Source organism: Centropristis striata, chromosome 12 (genome assembly GCF_030273125.1).
Source record: "Centropristis striata isolate RG_2023a ecotype Rhode Island chromosome 12, C.striata_1.0, whole genome shotgun sequence".
Taxonomy (NCBI): domain Eukaryota; kingdom Metazoa; phylum Chordata; class Actinopteri; order Perciformes; family Serranidae; genus Centropristis; species Centropristis striata.
In genome coordinates this window covers 32318799-32336909 of record NC_081528.1, presented here as the reverse complement: position 1 = coordinate 32336909, position 18111 = coordinate 32318799, and the positions used below count along the sequence as shown (strand labels likewise).

The 18111-nt window shown below is 39.8% G+C and overlaps 1 protein-coding gene across 1 annotated transcript in view; it reads right to left on the bottom strand.

The window, feature by feature from the left end:
* Positions 1-218: 218 nt before the first annotated feature.
* The window catches only part of ccdc88b (coiled-coil domain containing 88B), a 61847-nt gene continuing 43954 nt past the window's right edge, over positions 219-18111 (bottom strand). The window contains exons 24-28 of the mRNA XM_059345506.1: positions 16226-16371; positions 5742-5849; positions 3479-3630; positions 779-1114; positions 219-418 (exon numbers count right to left, since the gene is read on the bottom strand). Coding sequence (XP_059201489.1) covers positions 381-418; positions 779-1114; positions 3479-3630; positions 5742-5849; positions 16226-16371 — 780 coding nt within the window. The 3' untranslated portion in view covers positions 219-380. The remainder of the gene's footprint in view (positions 419-778; positions 1115-3478; positions 3631-5741; positions 5850-16225; positions 16372-18111) is intronic.

Genomic DNA, 18111 nt, shown 5'->3' with positions numbered 1-18111 from the left:
AAAACAGGGAATAGATAAAAGATTATATTTGTGGCAAGACCAAAAAAAGGAACTGAGGAGTAAAAGATGAATAAAGTGAAATGATTCAGGGTTTAATCTAACTGATAAAGTGATCTGTGGAAAAGGAAAAACAATATTCTTTGGCATTCGCTTTATTCTTGACTTATAATATTTCCTAGAGTAGCGGTTTATTGTTTCACAAATCAACCACACTGGGGACTAATGATAGAAGGATTTATTCATTGATATATTCAAAAATACTAGAAGGATCTCATCTTTAAAATAGTAAGGCATACAAAAATTTGCATCAACACAGTTTGCCAGGAGCATATCATATAAAACATTAGGTTTTTATATTGGAAGTCAAGTGTAGTCGTGTCTCAGGTCGTGGTGGTGTCGTCACTGGAGTGTTGATTGTCTGGAAGGCAGAGAAGATCACAGTCTAATAGCTGCATGCATGTTTTATTAAAAAGAATATTAGCCGCATTTTGAGTGCTTGTAGATGTTACGGGTGCTCTGGGCACAGTTTTACTATACAGTTCGATTTTTATTTGGCTTGACATTTAACTTGTTACCCCATAGACCTTTCACAATGCTGTGCACATAGCTTACACACAAACACTTTAAAGCTTTCCATCTGACCAAGTAACTTCTTTCTTTATATATATTCTCTCAAAAACAATCCTTTCCTTCCTTCAAGGAAAATCTGGCTAAATGACTTGTTATTGTGGACATTTCTGAATCAGACATCCTCCTCATTCCACTTTCTCCACCTCACCTCTGCCTTCATCCTCCTCGACACTCTCCTGACTGCTCAACGGTGCGTCTGCCGCCTGGGGTGTGTTTGTTTCGCCTTTCTGTCCCTCCCAGAGGACAGTGGAGGTGTTCTGGCTGGAGCGAAGCCGCAGGCGGGGCGGTGTTTTCTGGTCACCAGGACTGAAGGATTGTGAGGCTCCTCTGGCCAGCCCGAGCCCCCAGCCGTGACGAGAACCCAGTTTACGACGCCCCCCGGAGCCGGTGCGCATGGCGGGAGTCCCGGGGGCCGAGATGTCCGGCTCTGTCTGGGATGGAGCTTTTCTCAAGGGAGAGGGAGAGACTGGAGCACTGCGAGGGTCTGAAACAGGACCAAATGAATTCAAGGTTATTGTTACTTAAATTCCATGTTTATACAAAATCCACAGTAGAAATGATAAAGGTGATAACATTTTAAAATCATATGAATATAGTCAATGTACAACATTTGTCTTTCTCTGTTCTTAAACTTTCACTGAGTGTCCCCAGGTGAGAAAAAAAGCTGCTGGTTGCTTTACAGCACAAATGAGAAAGGTAAATAAAAACTTTTCTTTCAGCTCAAATGCAGTTTCAGGTATAAAAATAGAATAAGAGGAGAGCCGACATTGAACTATTTGTCGTGGGCATTTAACTTGTCTAGACAAAGTGGTGAATGTTGTTCGTTTTTAAAGAGACAACCAACATACGTCAGTGGGGACAAAAAGTGTTTCACACTTACAAGTTTGAGGTTTATGTCAGAATTAGATTATATTTGTGATGTGGCATACTGTACTATATTATGATGATTATTATGTTTTATTATGATTATGTTTTTTTCACTGAAAAATTCTCATTCTATACTTTGGCTTTTTTAGTTTAAAAAAATGTCATACTTTAGACTTTTTAAGTTGACATACTATACCGCAACTTTTTAAAAGTAATATTGTCATACTATACTATGGCTACTACTCCTCACTTTCTATGTCTATGTTTTCTGGGGCTCTGACAATGATGCACAGAAATAAATTAATGAAATGTGATAACTGAAGCTCAGCTGGTGGAGCTGATCTGTCGTTAATCACAGGGTTAGTGGTTCGAGTCCTGGCCCCTCCTGTCCACATGTCAAAGTGACTTTGTGAAACATATTAAACCCAGAAAACTGCTCCTGATGGCCTCCCAGCTCTGCCAACTGTCAGTCTGTGTTTGTGTGGATACGTGGTGCACTTTGTTCTGCTATAGAAAAGCACTTAAATGCAACTATAAGCAGTATATAAGTAAATAAATGTACATGCATTGCAATGTGCATTAATGTTGTTGAATACCGTGAATACATGTGTTGAATACTGCATTTATAAACTGTGGTTCCTCCTGGGATCCATCAAATATTTTGTGTAAATGCATGTACAGAAATGTAAATGAAGCAACCTCACCTCCACCGTCTTACCTATAAAAATGAGAATTCTAATCAGGACACATAAAAATTATAATTGGTGAAAATGCTACTTTCAAAATGGGCCTAATGCAATGTTATTACTGTTGCTTAAATAATTTTTCCAGCTAAGTATATTAAAATGCATAAATAATGCAACAAAAAAAAATTCATTTTTTTCAAGAAAATGTAAAAACACAGTTAACTGAAGAGCTTAATGAGCATAGAAGCCTGACCTTTACATTCAATAAGGCAGCCCTAACCTATTTAACAGTAGATTATATCAAATTGAAGTAATTTAAATTATTCATAAACTCTGTCTCAGTTTAATGAGATAAAGAATTGCTGTGGCAGACCTCGCCGTGACCCAGTCTGTTCAGAGAGTTGAAGCACCAGCTGCGGCACACGACTGTCCTGAGAACAGCAGTTAAGGTCAAGTTAACCTGCCTTAAAGCGGGTTAGTTTCAGGGTTAAATGTTGGTGTTGTGGGAAATGTCACCTCAAAAACACTTTGGGAGAAATGTCTCACGCAAAGACATTTACTTCATTCAGAGCATTAAACTGGGATTTGAGTTATTTCCACTGTTATGTATTCCCTTCGCTGGATGCATCATCTTTTAAAATACAACTATTCAAATCCAATTTGGAGAGATTTTCCGTTTCCTTCCACTCTGAGTTCAGATGAGAGATCGAAGCTCTCTCTGGTGAACAGGCTCAATAAAATACCAGCACCAGACAGAGCCAGGCCTCCCGTTGTTGGTCCTAACACACAGTTTAAGAAAGCAAGGCTTTAGGAGGGATAATAGGAAACACAATGCCAGGAAAAATTAAATTAAATGGGGGCAATAACAGTATGTCAAAAAGAGAGAAAAATACCACAAATGCAGGTTTTGGCTTAAATCTTGGCTTTGAAAATGTCTGCAGAGAGTTTTTTCCCTCTCTCTCAGCCAGCTAAATGCATTCCACAGTCAAGGTGCATAAAAAGAGGATGAAGCCTCGCAAATCTTTTCCTTTCAACATGTGGTTAGCAGAGAAAGCCGGCCTCAGTAAGTCTTGGCTCTCTACAGGGAGAGATCTGAGGAGAAGAGAGTGGTATCAATGCCGACCACACTTGGTAGTCATGAGATGATTTGTATGCATGCCTGTAGCCTCGCTTGATGGGGCGAGCATGTGAGCATATCTTTGTGAAAACCAGTCGACTGGTGTTTGTGTGTGTGAGAGAAAGAGAGGTAGTGTGCTCGGCTGTGTGTGTGTGTGTGTGTGTGTGTGTGGTCTCACCAGGGTGAGGTGTGTGTGTGTCTGATGTAAATTCAGTGCTGTCGGCCAGGTTTTCCACGCTGCCCGCGGCGGTGAAGAGGGCGCGTCCCTCTCTTCCTCCTCCCCGGGGTTTGATTAGCTTCTTCATCCTGTCCGCAATCCAGTTAGATTTCCTACGAGGACACAGAGGACAGGGACCGTTTACAAAGAGGGATGAGCCAGGACAGTGTGTGTGTGTGTGTGTGTGTGTGTGCGTATGCTAACACACACACACACACACACACACACACATACACACAGTGCCCTGATTTGGAGGATGCCAACTGTAGCAAAAGGCTGCATGTTTTCAAAATGAGAATAAAATGTTCCTGAAGGTGCCAACTGTCATTTATTATGCCAAAGAAAGCACTTTGGAACAGCACGTCGAGAAAAACTATTTGGAAACGTTATAATTAAAATGTCATTAACATATTAATTTGTACCACTAGGGATAAAATGCACTTTTGTGACACTTGGACAATTGGTACACAACAATACTAATTATTACATTTTCATTTACGGTACAAAATGCTTGCCAGCTGTCCAATGAAAGACAGGTACGCCTTCTCTGAATGAATTGGGCGTTCTGCTAAACCGACAACAACTAATGAACTGAGAGAGCTGCAACTCAAATAAGAAATCAAATTCCTAATTCCTAACATTAAGGTTATGAGAGCACCACAGGAGTGGTATCCTCCTCCCTCTATAGTGTGGTATGAAAGAGTGGTATGTGGTATAAAACTAAACAAGAAACAAGGGTGTTAGATATGATATAAAGTAAATGCAAGAAAAAATTTAATTATAAATGCAAATAAAACTGTATATCTGTCCACAGCTATGCTGATATAGAGAGTAAGCCACCATCGCCAGGTGTGTAGGTAAGGAGCTAACTTCTGATACCATAAGCAGGATCGATTCTATTGATTATTCAACATGCACCTCAACATCTTACAGAATAGATTCTGTATAGAAAACTGCAAATGTGATTTAAGTTAATTCACTAATTATCTTTATAAGATTATCTAAACTCGGGACACAGCTGACATTGGGTGAGAGGCAGTGGGTGAGAGGCTCTCATTCACTCCTACGGACAACTAAGAGGCACCAATTAAACCTAAGCTGCATGTTTTTGGACTGTGGGACGAACCACGCTGACACAGGAAACTCATGCAAACTCCACAGAGAAGAGCCGCAGGCCGGATTTTAACCCGCGACCCTCTTGCTGTGAGTGCTTACCCTAACACTAACAATAAGCTGTGAACCCAAATATATTCACACTAGAATGTCAGCTTGAGGGAGCCAAACACCAAACAAAACCAATAAAGGGCAAAATAATACATTGACAGACAGACAGTCTGAAAGAAAAGCCTTTGTGAAGTGAAAAATACTTAAAATGAAAAATTCTCAGTTGATCCAAATCGTATTCAGTCACACATTTCTCTTCGGGTGAAAAAAATCAGGTAGATTGTCCTTCAGTTTAAGTTTTTCTCATTCTTTTTGTTGTTTTATTTCAAAGTATTGATATTTTTTTGGTTTGTGTTTTTGTTTTGCAGCTATCACAGTTCATACTGTCATCAATGCAACTAAAGTATTAATATGGCAACAATTTTGCAAAGTATTGCAAGTATTCCAAATCTGGAGTTAACTCCTCTTATACACAAAAACCAAAGGTATACTAAATAGTATACGAAACCTTAATTTCTTTAATAACCACCTTGCACCTGCTCCCTGATTAACATTTCTATAAAATGTTTTGCATCTATTCATGTTTTAAAGGCATACTATGCAAAGTGTTGCTTACTGTTTGTAATCACAGTATTCAAACTTGGCTCCTCCTCCCGGCCGAATCAAAGTCACATTAAACCAATTAGCTCTGTCTCGCTATATTTGCGTTTTTTCAGCACTGTGCCCACTTTTATCATAGCGTTGTGATGCCCTGAAAAGTAGAAAATGCAAGCAGAGGGCTGGATCTCTGCTGATAGATACACCACCACACTTGTAGTGAGCCATCGATGATGATTGAGTGATTGTTTCAATGAGTCCATACATAATTTTTTTTAAATGAAAATCCTGCATAGTATACCTTCCATGTGTTATGCTACATTTCATTTCTTTGTTTCAAAGCACCATAAATTGTCTTTGTGTATGACACAGTTCTGCAGGGTTATTGTGTTGTATTAAGATGCACAGATGTATTTTTAATTATAACTGTGTATAGGTAGATATATATATTTCTATACAGTACTTGGCTTTGCTGGCCGGAGGTAGCATGCTGGGCTCGAGGACTCTATACTGATCCATAATCTTCTCCACCAATTTCTGCTTCTCCCGACGGAGCTCGCTCAGCTTCTCCCTGAAGGAAAACACATGAAGCATCAGAACAAAGCAGCTGAGTAGCAGAGTGTGTTTGATTCATTTCTTGCATTCATTATCAGTGAGTACTGTAGATGGGATTATTGTCAAAGTGTGCTTGTATGAATCAGCCAGTTCCTGTAAACCCACTACTGAGAAATGAAGCCTGCCGGACTGTTTGAACTTTATTCTTTTTAAACCAGCAGATCAGAACAGAGACTTTGTGTGTGTGTGTGTGTGTGTGTGTGTGTGTGTGTGTGTGTGTGTGGGTCCACAGTTCGAGCTGCAGTGTGTGTGTGGACAAACATAAAGCAGGACGGTGATGAAAAATAGCCTGCGCACTGCATAAAAGACAGCTCTAAATAAAAAATAGTGAACACAATGTTCCTGACAGTATGAGCTGACCGCTGGTCGCTGACACACAGCTGTGAGCGGAAAAGATCAGGAAGGTTATTTGAGATGAGCAACGGTCAGCATCAAGGCCTGTGTACATTTTTAGCCATGCCAGAGGCACAAATCCAGAGATGTCTGTTGTTAGAATGCTAAAAAATAAAAAAAACATATTGTAATGAATAGGAACAGAGCAGGCTTTTGCTTTGAGAGACACTGTAGCATTACACTGATAAAAGGGATGGTTCAGATTTTTTGAAGTGGGGTTTTTGTCTATGTATACAGTACATTGTGAGTGTATTTCCGACAGTAGGTGGTAGTTGGAACGCCCCCAGCCAAGCTGGAAGCTAAACAATGTGCTGCTGGAGGGTGACAGAGCTTCCTCCCACAGTCCAAAGAGTTAAATACTACTCTATGAAATTTTCTGTAAATTCATGACAACAAACTATACTATGATGGCCTGGCTAACACCAGACTAATCACAAATGAGATTAGTCTGGAAACCAGCCGTTCATTTCTCCGTAGAGGAGGCGTGGTTTACGATCCTCCGGAGCCGTTTATTGGGCGCTTAGAATGTCTATCAAAAGCGTCTGTAGGTAGCTCTTAGCCAATCAGATCAGTTATACCAGATGACGTAGTAGAGCAACAGAAATTGATGTTTGTTGTGTGTGTCTGTGAGAGAGTGTTGCTTGCTGCTTTGCTTTTCCAGTTCTGACTTTCTGCAAGATTACTTATTTTCACGCTTTATTCCCCCTCATGTCATTCAGCCTCACACATCCACTGATTTTATGGGCAATAAACAAGCTGCTGCGGGTCTCTCGGCGGCTCCGCTGTCCCCCGGCGTTACGGTAGCGGGGCTAGTAGCGGGGCTAGTTGGTAGATTAGTAGATTAGACTTTTCCCAAATCCTGTCAGAAGCAAGGCTAAAACATCCTTTTTGGTGGTGAAACAGGAGTGTAAAGTCAAACGTTGTTTCTTTTAAAATCAACTTTCACTCTAAACTATTTAAAACACCATCTACAGCTAAAGATAGTTTGCGTCTGCTGCAGCCATGTTGGATCCGTAAGAAAACTACAAAACTACAAGCTTCCGTCTGCCGACTAGTACGCGTCATCGTCTTGCCGTCCCTCCCCGTTCTGTGATTGGATCCCTAAAACAGGGCTAAGAAACGGCCCTGGTTGCCAGACTGCCTGGAGGTTCAAAATGAAATTCAAGTGCGCAAGGCAGTATGGGTATACCCAGGCTAATAATATGACTTTTTTCATGAAATTTTGACAGCATAATATATTATTGGGTGACAAGGCGGTGTAGTGGTTGAAACTCTAACCTCACAGCAAGAGGGTTGTGTGTTTGAATCCCGATTGCAGCTCTGTGTAGAGTTTCATATAATTTTGAAGTCATACTATACTATTGGGCTACCCAGTGGTGTAGTGGTTAGGCTTTTTGCCTGACAACAAGACCGTCGTGGGCTTGAATCCTTCTAAATTTTTGACCATATACTATACTATGACGCTTTTTCATGAAATTTGGACTTCATGGTGTACTGGTGGGCTATGTAGTGGTGTAGTCATGGGGTTGAATCTGGTTTGTGGCATGCTATGACATTTTTTTTATTAAATATTGACGGCATACTTTCCTATGATGTTTTAGTGAAATTTTGATGTCGTACTATACAGTCCCTTTTGTTAAGGCATTTTTATTATAAACCACACTATGCTTATTTTATGGCACTTTTTTATGGCACACTACCATTCATTTTCCAAATCATCTTTTATTGCACACTATAATATCTGTGCTTTTGTACAGCTTTACGGAGGCGCAGCAGTTAGTGCAGCTTATGGGATGTTTTCCAATCCAATAATGTGATCACTGACTCTGGTTATTTTTGTGTCCTTCACATCTGTTCTCTATTAACTCTTCAAAATCTTCAGTGTGTGTATCAACTACAAACCAAAGCTTCTTGCTGGCAGCAGATCAGTATCAAATTTATTAAATAAGTTTGGAGTTTGATAAAGTACTCTTGAAGGCCAGTTCGATTCATTTTATGAAAGCTTATGAGGCTCCTCGCATGTTTACTCAGTGAATTCACAACATTTCCCGCAACATTAAGTTTGGAAGGGCAAAGTCACTGCATCATTTGCTCTGTGTCACTCACAACAAAAGTGATTCTTTAAATCAAACAATCTAAACTGTCTTTTGCACTTTTCAAGGTCCTAAATATACTTTGCAAGACACTTCTTCAATGAAAAAAAAGAGATGAGACTGCTGAGAGGCAGAGAGCCTTGATATCTTTAAAGCTGTTTTGAAGGCAGTTTATCTTTAAGGTACTGAGATCTACATTTTTTTTTAATCTTATCCAGACTGGACATGTGTTATTTTGTGGGGTTTTTCTTTAGCCTGTTTGCTCACACATCACATGGACTGATATGTAACACAGAAATGTAACAGTTATGTCATCTTGTTTGTAATTTTCTCTTTTCATATCACAGAAGAACACAAAGAAAACTCAGACATGAGCCTCAATCAGACTCAATTTGCCTTGAGCTAATTTTAATGCATGTTTTTCTCAGTAAGAGAAACCGCTGGCTCTGACATAATAACATCAGCCCCCTCTGATCCCTGATACCCTATCTGGACTTATTACACGGCTTTGTTGAATAATTGATTGATTATTTCTGAAGACTGTTGCTGTGGGTGAAGTTCTGATCACAGACTGGGGAGGAACATGTTCACTCACATCCATCTGCAAAAAGTCCAAGAAATATAATGCCACCTTCTGCAAAAAAAACAACAAAAAAAACATTTGCTTTCTGTCAGTCTACAGAAAACACCATGGAAGATTTTTGTGATTTGGAGAGCACAGAACTTTTGATCCATGGTGAGTAGCAAAACTGTTCCCGGTAAAGAAAACAAGAACAGCAAAGAATGGAGAAAAAAAAGAAGCAAGAGAGGTGAAAAAGACAGCAGCTGGACAACAGAAAAATCGACAAACTGAAGAAGACAGACGTGAGGTAAACACTGAATAGAAAATGGCCTGAGATATTGCATCATGATGATGATATTTTATTGGAGAGAGTCTGAAATGTTTCTTGCATCACAGCCGCTCCACATCGGCAAAGATAAAAACTAAAGACCCACATTTAACACGACATTACAATCAATGAATGTATTTGATCTGACTTAAAGTGCCAAATTAGTTTCAGGATTGACTGGTGCACAAAATTAGACATTTGTTTGCTATTGACAAAGCTCCAACAGACCTTTTGTTTGTTTGTTTTAAAGCTGAAACAATAACAACATGTTTAACATTTTTAAATGATTATTTTGTGTCAAATTATTGATTTAAGTAGTAGTGTATTTATAGAGCTCATTTAAAAACAACAGAACAATGCCTCACAAACACAAGAAATAACAGACATAAATTACAGGGAGGGAATGTGAAACTATTGTGAGGGTTACCCACACCTGCCTCTCATTGAGGGTGGATCAGTTATCAGCTTAGGCCTCAGACTGCCAGCCAAAATCAGATTTTTAGCCCATCCAGATTGGAACTGGATGGCTCTTTTGAAGTCACAAAGTCACAAATACCATGAAATCCGGATCGAAACCACCTTCGGGAGGTAGTTTCAGATCGCATTTGGACAGATGCGTCTCAGTCTGAACCGCTCCAAACACTCAGATCGGTTTTGAATTTCCGTGACGTCACTCTACGCGGCGTAGCACGGGCAGCGCGGAGACGAGGTGTCCACCGGCAGCCGTGCCCGAGCCATACGGCCCGAAGGGGGCGTCCATCCGCCCGGTTTCTCCCCTGGTGCGTCTGAGATGTTCTGCACCTCTACTGGACAGTGATAAGGCCAATATACTGAGGTGACCGGCCTCCATCATGTTTGTTTTTGTTGTTCTTGTCGCGTCGCAATTATATGATGTCAGACGATCTGACGCTGTTACTATGGCAACCTGTCAGATCAGTCAATAATGTGGCCTAGTCTGAACAGAGCCATATCCGACTTGGACACTTGCTAAAAACAGTGTGGACAGTCAGCCCTAAAAATCGGATTTGAGTAGGAATCTGATTTGAATCAGATTCGCCTGCAGTCTGAACGCGGCCTTAGTCAGGTGTCAGGCTGGTCAGGTGTGTGTGTCTCTGATTGCCCCTGATGTGGACCAGGTGTGTGAGGCCTATATGTAGCTGGGCTCCAGAGCTTTGTGCTGACTCACTGGCTGCGTCTCGTGTCGTCTATTTCGCGTCCCTGCTTCCCTCACTTGCGTCTAAGCCCCGCCCACCGGGGATGCATGGAGAGACGCAGGGAAGCGAAGAGAGGAGAGAGGAAACGATTTAATAATAATAATAATTATTATTATTTTTATAATAATCACAGCTGGATCAGCTGTCAGTCGGCTTTAACAGCTGTAGTACTAATAATAAGTGTTTTCTCTGTTTAACAACCTGCATTGTGTATTTATACTGTGTCCTGCTCAGGGGCATGGGAATGCCTTTATATTATTATTTATTATTATTTTCTTCTGTATTACGACGGCGTATTAGGGCCATTACGCCCTCGTAGTAGACGATCCTGGTGATAAATTCATTATATATTATCCCACAACATGATTGTGTCCGTTGAACACCGACCAATGTTTTATTAGGTTATATGATTAAGGTAAAATGTAAATGATGTCACTCAGATCAAAGCTACACTCAGCAATGATCAGCCTCACGTGGGACTGAAAATGACAAACGATGTAAAAGTGTTTCTTACTGACGGACAGACTCTCATACCCGTGTTTAACTTTATTAATATCCATAATAAATCTGAATGGACGAAATAACAGATCATGAAAAGGAAAAAAGCTTCTAGAGCGATCTTTTTTTATAATTTATTATAAAAGTAGAAATATGGTTGTGGTCTTTTTGTTGTTCAGAGCCACAATAAAACACATTTTATCTACATGGCGAATCATATGAATAAAATATAAAAGGGGGGAGTTATTGTGTACATTTACAGAATCTGTAACCTGTTTTTTGTTTAATTACAAATGCCAATAAAAAGATTTTTCCCCAAAAAAATAAGGGACATGGGATACTGTCTCACCTTCAGAGGCATTGAGAGCATCTCCTCTCCCATTTCCTGCACTTAGTATTATGTGTGTTGGTTCTTTGCCCTGGGTCACTATTAAACCCAGCTCCTTGTGTTATTTAAAGGCTTCCTTGACAGCCATTTTGTTTTTGTTTATTAGGGCCATCTTCTGCTCCCAGAGTTACTTTTTTCAGTCAGCTGCTCGGCAGTGCTGGTTTAGTTATCCAAGTCTTTTGATTCTTTCTTTTCTCATTGCCCTATTTAGACATTTCTTCTTCTCCCATGCAATACCCAGAGTACGCAACTCTGTCCCATACCTCATCACCCTGACAATATCCTAGTAAAATCCAAAAAGGCACCTATTAACATATACATAATAAAAAAAAAAATGTTACTTAAGTAAAAAAAATGTTTATTTCTGTTTTCACACGGGACACAAACGCAAACCCAACTAACCTAAACTTTGCTTGGCTGTCAATCACGACTCAGCAAGATGGCGGCGGACGCATTATAGTGGACGGTGAAATTCGTAAATATAGCTTGTTTTTCTTTTTTTTTTCTTTTTCTTTTTTTTATTGGTGAAATGACGTAACAAACAGGTGACATGAGAGACAAATACACTACACCATGTGGACAACAAGTAGAGACAGTAGACATACAGCGCAAACAACAACAAAGAAAAACATGAATGATAAACGATTTGCACAGAGGCATCACAAGTGTATGTGTGCATGTGTGTGTGTGTGTGTGCGTGTGTGTATGTGGATGAGGGGCAGATGCTACGACATATATATAAAAATATATAACATGGCTCATTTATATGTATCACACAATGAAAATAAATAGGCAAACAAAGCAAGAAGCGCTAACGAGAGAAAACAAATAAACAAGAATAAATAGAATAACTAATTAAATAAATAAAAAAAATAGTAATATTAACCCAATATAAACCAACGCGTCATGACAGTGACAACCACAATAATAACATACGTCGCAGTGGGGGGGCGAGGCCAGGCCAGAGCGTCAGGGGGGGCAGGCCAGGGGACCCCCAAAACGGCCCCAAGTGACACTGTTTGTGTCACTTGGCACAGCTTGTTTTTCACTGCCTGTACACAGGACCTATACTGACGTTTTTGACGGGAGAACAGGTAAAATCATACTAAGAGCATTGCACACACAAACATACTAACACATACTACATAGACTATGAACAGACATGTCTTCATAGTGACAATTAAAAAGCGATAAGGCGAACAGAGATGTCTTTAGGTGGGATTTAAATGTTTCAATGGAGGGGTTAGATCCAGTTGTTAGAGTGACCAGATTCCAACAAACCAAAACTGGAACAAAGAATATGTTTGTGTGGGACACGCTACCAATACTGAGTGTATTCAATTTCAACAATCATTTTTAGTCTGGAAAAATTGCCGGTGGGGAATTGTTGCTAGCCTATGCTAGCACAAAGACTGGAAGTAGTGGGAACGTTTACCAAAGCTTAGCACAAAAATTAGACAAGAGCTTTTCTTTGGGTTTCAGTAAGAACACATCCATACATCAGCACATCATTTTGCATTAAAAACTCTCAGAGAATCTCACACCACCAGCTACACCCAGTTAGTTTCAATATGTGGGACATCGGATAAAATGCTGTGCTTGTTCACCCTTATTGTTAGTAGCAAAGTATTCCATAGTTTAGGGCCGAGAACTGAAAAATACTGGATGGCCTTTGGATTTTATCTGGTTTGTGAGATAGTGAGCAGTAGCTCAGTCATGTCACCTGTTGCTAGTCCATAAGTGGGATACAGCGGGTCATTATTGTGAAAAAAATTCCTTGACAGGGTAATGCAGGAGCCACACAAGAAGATAATACCTTGTCAAATCATTCAGAAGGAAAAGGTCTATCAGGGAATCTGCTGAGGTTTGAAACAAGCACAAAACCTGTTTTGTACTCTGAAGTGGTTTCAAGAGTCTTTTTCATACTGAATACTAAATAATATCTACCAAACAGCACTCTATGCTAATAATTTATTTTTTTAAATATTAAGATTTTTTGCATTCAGGAGCAGCAGCATAGGAGATGGTGATCTAGTTGACTCAAGTCAAACTGGCAGCCTGAAGGTCGTCCCCAGAGCGAGGCAGCAGCCAGTCCTGTCTGCTTTATCTGAAGTGTTTGATATCAGTGACCTCTTACTGACTGTGAGCCTCTGGCTAATTTTTTTTTAAATTGTAGAGCAGGAAAGAGCCTCACTGAAAATGTGAAATAAAACAAACGATGAAAGATGAAAGATACACTGACTGTGGATAAGCACCTCGCACAACCCCACTTCAAAAATCCACACTAACCCTCCAACGAGCTTTATAATTACAGAAAGTTGTTCCAGTGTGTGTCAATCACATATAAAAACATTACACATACTTTGTTTGTTTGTCCGATTTAATTACTGAAGAATTACTAAAGGGATATAATGCTAAAATACACATGTATGAACTCTCATTAGTCAATTCTATGAACCATTTTCTTATTTTCCCATGTTGAATACTTTATTATCCCATTATCCCAGCATGCATTTATGATTCATTTTTCTGTTATTTCTTGTGATTTCTTGCACTGATATGTAATAAAGAATAAAATACCTGCAGGTTTGAACAATGCGTGGCAGTTTAGCATGCATTTGTAATAGAGCTGCTCAGTTGACAGCAAAAAAAAGTGTCAAAAAAAGAAAATAGTAATTAATCTAAAGAGGTCAAAACTCCAGCTACGCTTGTAGCATGTAGAAACAACAGTTAACAAATAAAGACAGATTTTATTTAAAGACTGACGCACTTCAGCTTGTGTCCGTCATCAGGGTTATCATAAAACACATAAACAAGAAATAGGGATGATATTAAACAGATGACCTTTCCTCCCACAGTCCAAAGACATGCAGCTTATGTTTAATCGGTGACTCTAAATTGTCCGTAGGAGTGAATGAGAGCGCGACTGTCTGTCTCTATGTGTCAGCCTTGCAATAAACTGGAGACCTGTCCAGGGTGTACCTCACCTCTAACCCAATGTCAGCCGGGGTCGGCTCCAGCTCCCCCGAGTTGGGATAAGCGGTTAAGGATAATGAATGAATAAATGAAACAGAAATGAGTTCCCTTTTTAAACTCCTCTCTGGTTCATACCTGCTGCTGGAGTTTTGACCTCTTTAGCCTCTTTTCCTTCTCAATGCACCTTGAAAGAAGGTGAAGTAGCACCAGAAACCACTTTTCTTCATTGTCATTAATCTGCAATGGGGTTTTTTGTTCGGTGACAAATCAATATGTTGTTAAATGGTCTCTTGACAGGTGGGTGGAACCAGGAGACCAACGTGTGTCACATTGTTGAAAGTTATATCTAGAAGTAACCTAAATCCAACCCTGCCATTTTACTGAAACCTAACCAAAGTGGAATTTTGTTTTGTTTTTAAGATTTTTTTGTTTTTGTATTTTCATGCTTTATTGATTGTGACTGTTGTAGAATTTTGGGATCAATTATATTATAATGCATGCTGTAAATCGACCTTTGGTTAGACTGAAGAATTCAATGTTGATTTGAAGCTGTTCCCAGTGTGGTCTACAGGGTCAGCAAGCATGTCTGTGTCTGTGTTTAGGCCAAACATCTCTCTCTCTCTCTCTCTCTCTAATGCCAGGGGAGACAACTAACTCTGACATCACACACTAAACAGGGATAGTTAATCCTTCTTGTACAAGTTAATTTATAAAATATTTCAAAGCAAGCCATCAGAGTCTCCTAGTTTTCATTGTCTCTGAGTCAAACATCTGCAATTTACACAACAGTGATAGAAGACATGCAGCAAAGGGACCTCGGGACAGATTCAAACCCAAGTCTGCTGCAACAAGGACTCAGCCTTATAGGGACGCCCAACCAAAGTGTTTAAAACAGCGATCGTCACATGTTTACAATGTGTTGAAGTCATTACATGTTTAAAGCAGCCATTGCCACCTGTCACAATGAGAAGCGGTTGCAGCAGTTTCAAAATAAATTCAACACATTTGTGGTTCAAAAATGTGGAGATTCAGCGTTATCTGTCGTTTGCAGAAACATACAACTCCAGCATTCATCCTGGCGAGTGGGTTTAACAGAAACCCACCACTGCTACAGGTGTAAGAGGCTTTAGACCTAGTGTGGCAGAGCGCTGAGCAAAAATGTAAACACTGACATTTGTCTCAGTAATTTATGAAAAAAAGGTGAAACCTGAGTGAATAAAAATGAAATTTTCAAGAACAAAAGCTTAAAATTAAGCTAAGAAAAGATGTAATTTGGGAGGAACATGGCTCATTAAACTTAAAGGGTGAAGCCAGCTCTGCACGCTCACTATTAGTTCTGGATTAATCTGTTACCAGTCTGTTAGTCATTTAAAAGGACGACTGCTGAGTGCTGTTGGACTGTGAAATTGTCGTCTTGCAGAGTCGAACCTTAACGTAAGTGCTTTTATGCCCTGGATATGAATACAGACTGTGTTACCGCCTACAGAGTTGGAAATGTTAACAAATTGCTCTTACACACATTACATAAAGTTTAATTTGAACAATAGCGTTAAAGATGCTTTGTTGTGAGAAAATCCTTTTCAATAAGCTTCTGTTTACTTGTCGGTAGTGTCTGTGTGTCTGTGTGTGTGTGTGTGTGTGTGTGTGTGTGTGTGTGTGTGAGTGTGTGTATGTGTGTGTGTGTGTGTGTGTGTGTGTGTGTGTGTGTGTGTGTTAGTTATATCCAGCCAATAATATAGAGCTGAAACAATTAGTAGATTTACAGAAATTTAAAGGGGACATATAATGATAATTTCCAGGTTCATAATAAATGCTTTACATGCTTTATTATTAAAAAACACATAATTTGTGTGTGTGTGTGTGTGTGTGTGTGTACTGACTGGTACTCCCTCTGCTGTGAGTAGTGCTGGTCACGGCGCTCCAGGCTCTGCTCCAGTAAGGCGCGGTTCTCCTTCAGCAGACTCTGGTTCTGCTCTGCTAAATGTCGGTTCTCCTCCTCCATGTTCCCCTTCAGCTGCGTCAACAGCTACACACATAAGACAGCAATGTCAGTCAAAATGTACAGTGCGTGTGTGTGTGTGTGTGTGTGTGTGTGTGTGTGTGTGTGCGTGTGTGTGTCTGTGTGTGTGTGTGTGTGTGTGTCTTAGGGAACTTATGCATTCACAGGTAGTGGGCAAGGTTGGCAAGGAAATAGGCGAATATAGGCGAATATAAAAGATAGAAAACACAATGAATGAGCAGGAATATCTCCGCAGCTTCATTCAGACTTAGCTGAATAGAAGTTAGTGGGCTTGAATGTGTCAGCTTTGGAAAATGTCTCGAAGACTTTTCAGTGTATAAAGAGGCAAAGGCAACTGGAAGGAGCACAAAGAGGCTCTGGTGGTGGCTGAATTATCGGGGCATTGGTTTAAAAGTCTGCTGACTTGTGTGATAAAAATCTGTGAAACAAGACGTCAGAGGTCACCGACTGAGTGACTGGAAGGAAAATAACCACAAACTGCGGCCTCACAAATGGCCGAAGAACCTATTCAGCTGCTGTGCAAAGCTGTTTGAACAAAACCTGAGCAGTGAAAGGCTGTTAAAGGTAGAGTTTACATCCACGGCTAACACCAAAAAAACACATCATGAAGCCCTGAAAGCAGTGAAACAAGTCAACACTGATCCTCTTTTCTACAGCGGAATAAAATGTCTACCCTTAGAAAAGTAGTACAAGATGGTACACGTAAACCTTTACATCCCTCTCCATTTCCTATTTGTGAATCTGTTCCCAATTATTTTTACCGAAGTCGCTTCCAGTCTACTGTAGCGCCACCAGTCAGCTCGACTGCTGCAACAGGTTAATTGCAAAACCACACAGGCTCCAAACGGATCTTTTCCTTTTGATCAAAGAGAAGAGTTGCCACCTCTTCACTTCACAACAAAACAGCATAATGAAGCCTGAGTGTCTCCAGAATTTAAACCTAACTACCTGCAGTATTACATTGTGGGGGGCTGAATGAGGCATCCAATGAGGCACAATGCGGCTAATTAAAGCTCCCCTCCAGACACATTAAAGTGAGAAAAAAATACTGTGCTATCATTAGTATTTTGATTCACATGGTTTTATCCCAAGAGGTGTAAATGGTGGGTCGAAAACAGAACTTTGACCAAGAAAACTGTTTTTTGGGTCCCATTTGAAACAAAACAGTTTGTTCTGTTAGGTTCTGTTATGGGTTTAAGTGCCCTCATTAGGCAAGTTTTTTCCAAAACCTAACCAAGTAGTTCTGTAAACTAGAGCAGCTATTCTCAACCTTGGGGTCGGGACCACAATTGGGTTTGCGAGATGATTTCTGGGGGTCGACAAATCATTTTGGAAGTCAGCTCTGTCTCCACTGTGTTAAAGTGTTCATGTGTTAATGTGTTTTAGTCTTTTTGGTCATTTAATGTCTTTTTTGGTCATTTTGTGTCTTTTTTTGGTAATTTTGTGTCTTTTTTTGGTCATTTTGTGTCTTTTTGGTCATTTTGTGTATTTTCTGGTCATTTTGTGTTTCTTTTGGTCATTTTGTGTCTTTTTGGTCATTTTGTGTATTTTTGGTCATTTTGTTTCCTTTTTTGGTCATTTTGTGTCTTTTTTCAGTCATTTTGTGTCTTTTTTTGATCATTTTGTGTCTTTGGTCATTTTGTATCTTTTTTTGGTCATTTTGTGTCTTTTTTTGGTCATTTTGTGTCTTTTTTGGTCATTTTGTTTCCTTTTTTGGTCATTTTGTGTCTTTTTTTGATCATTTTG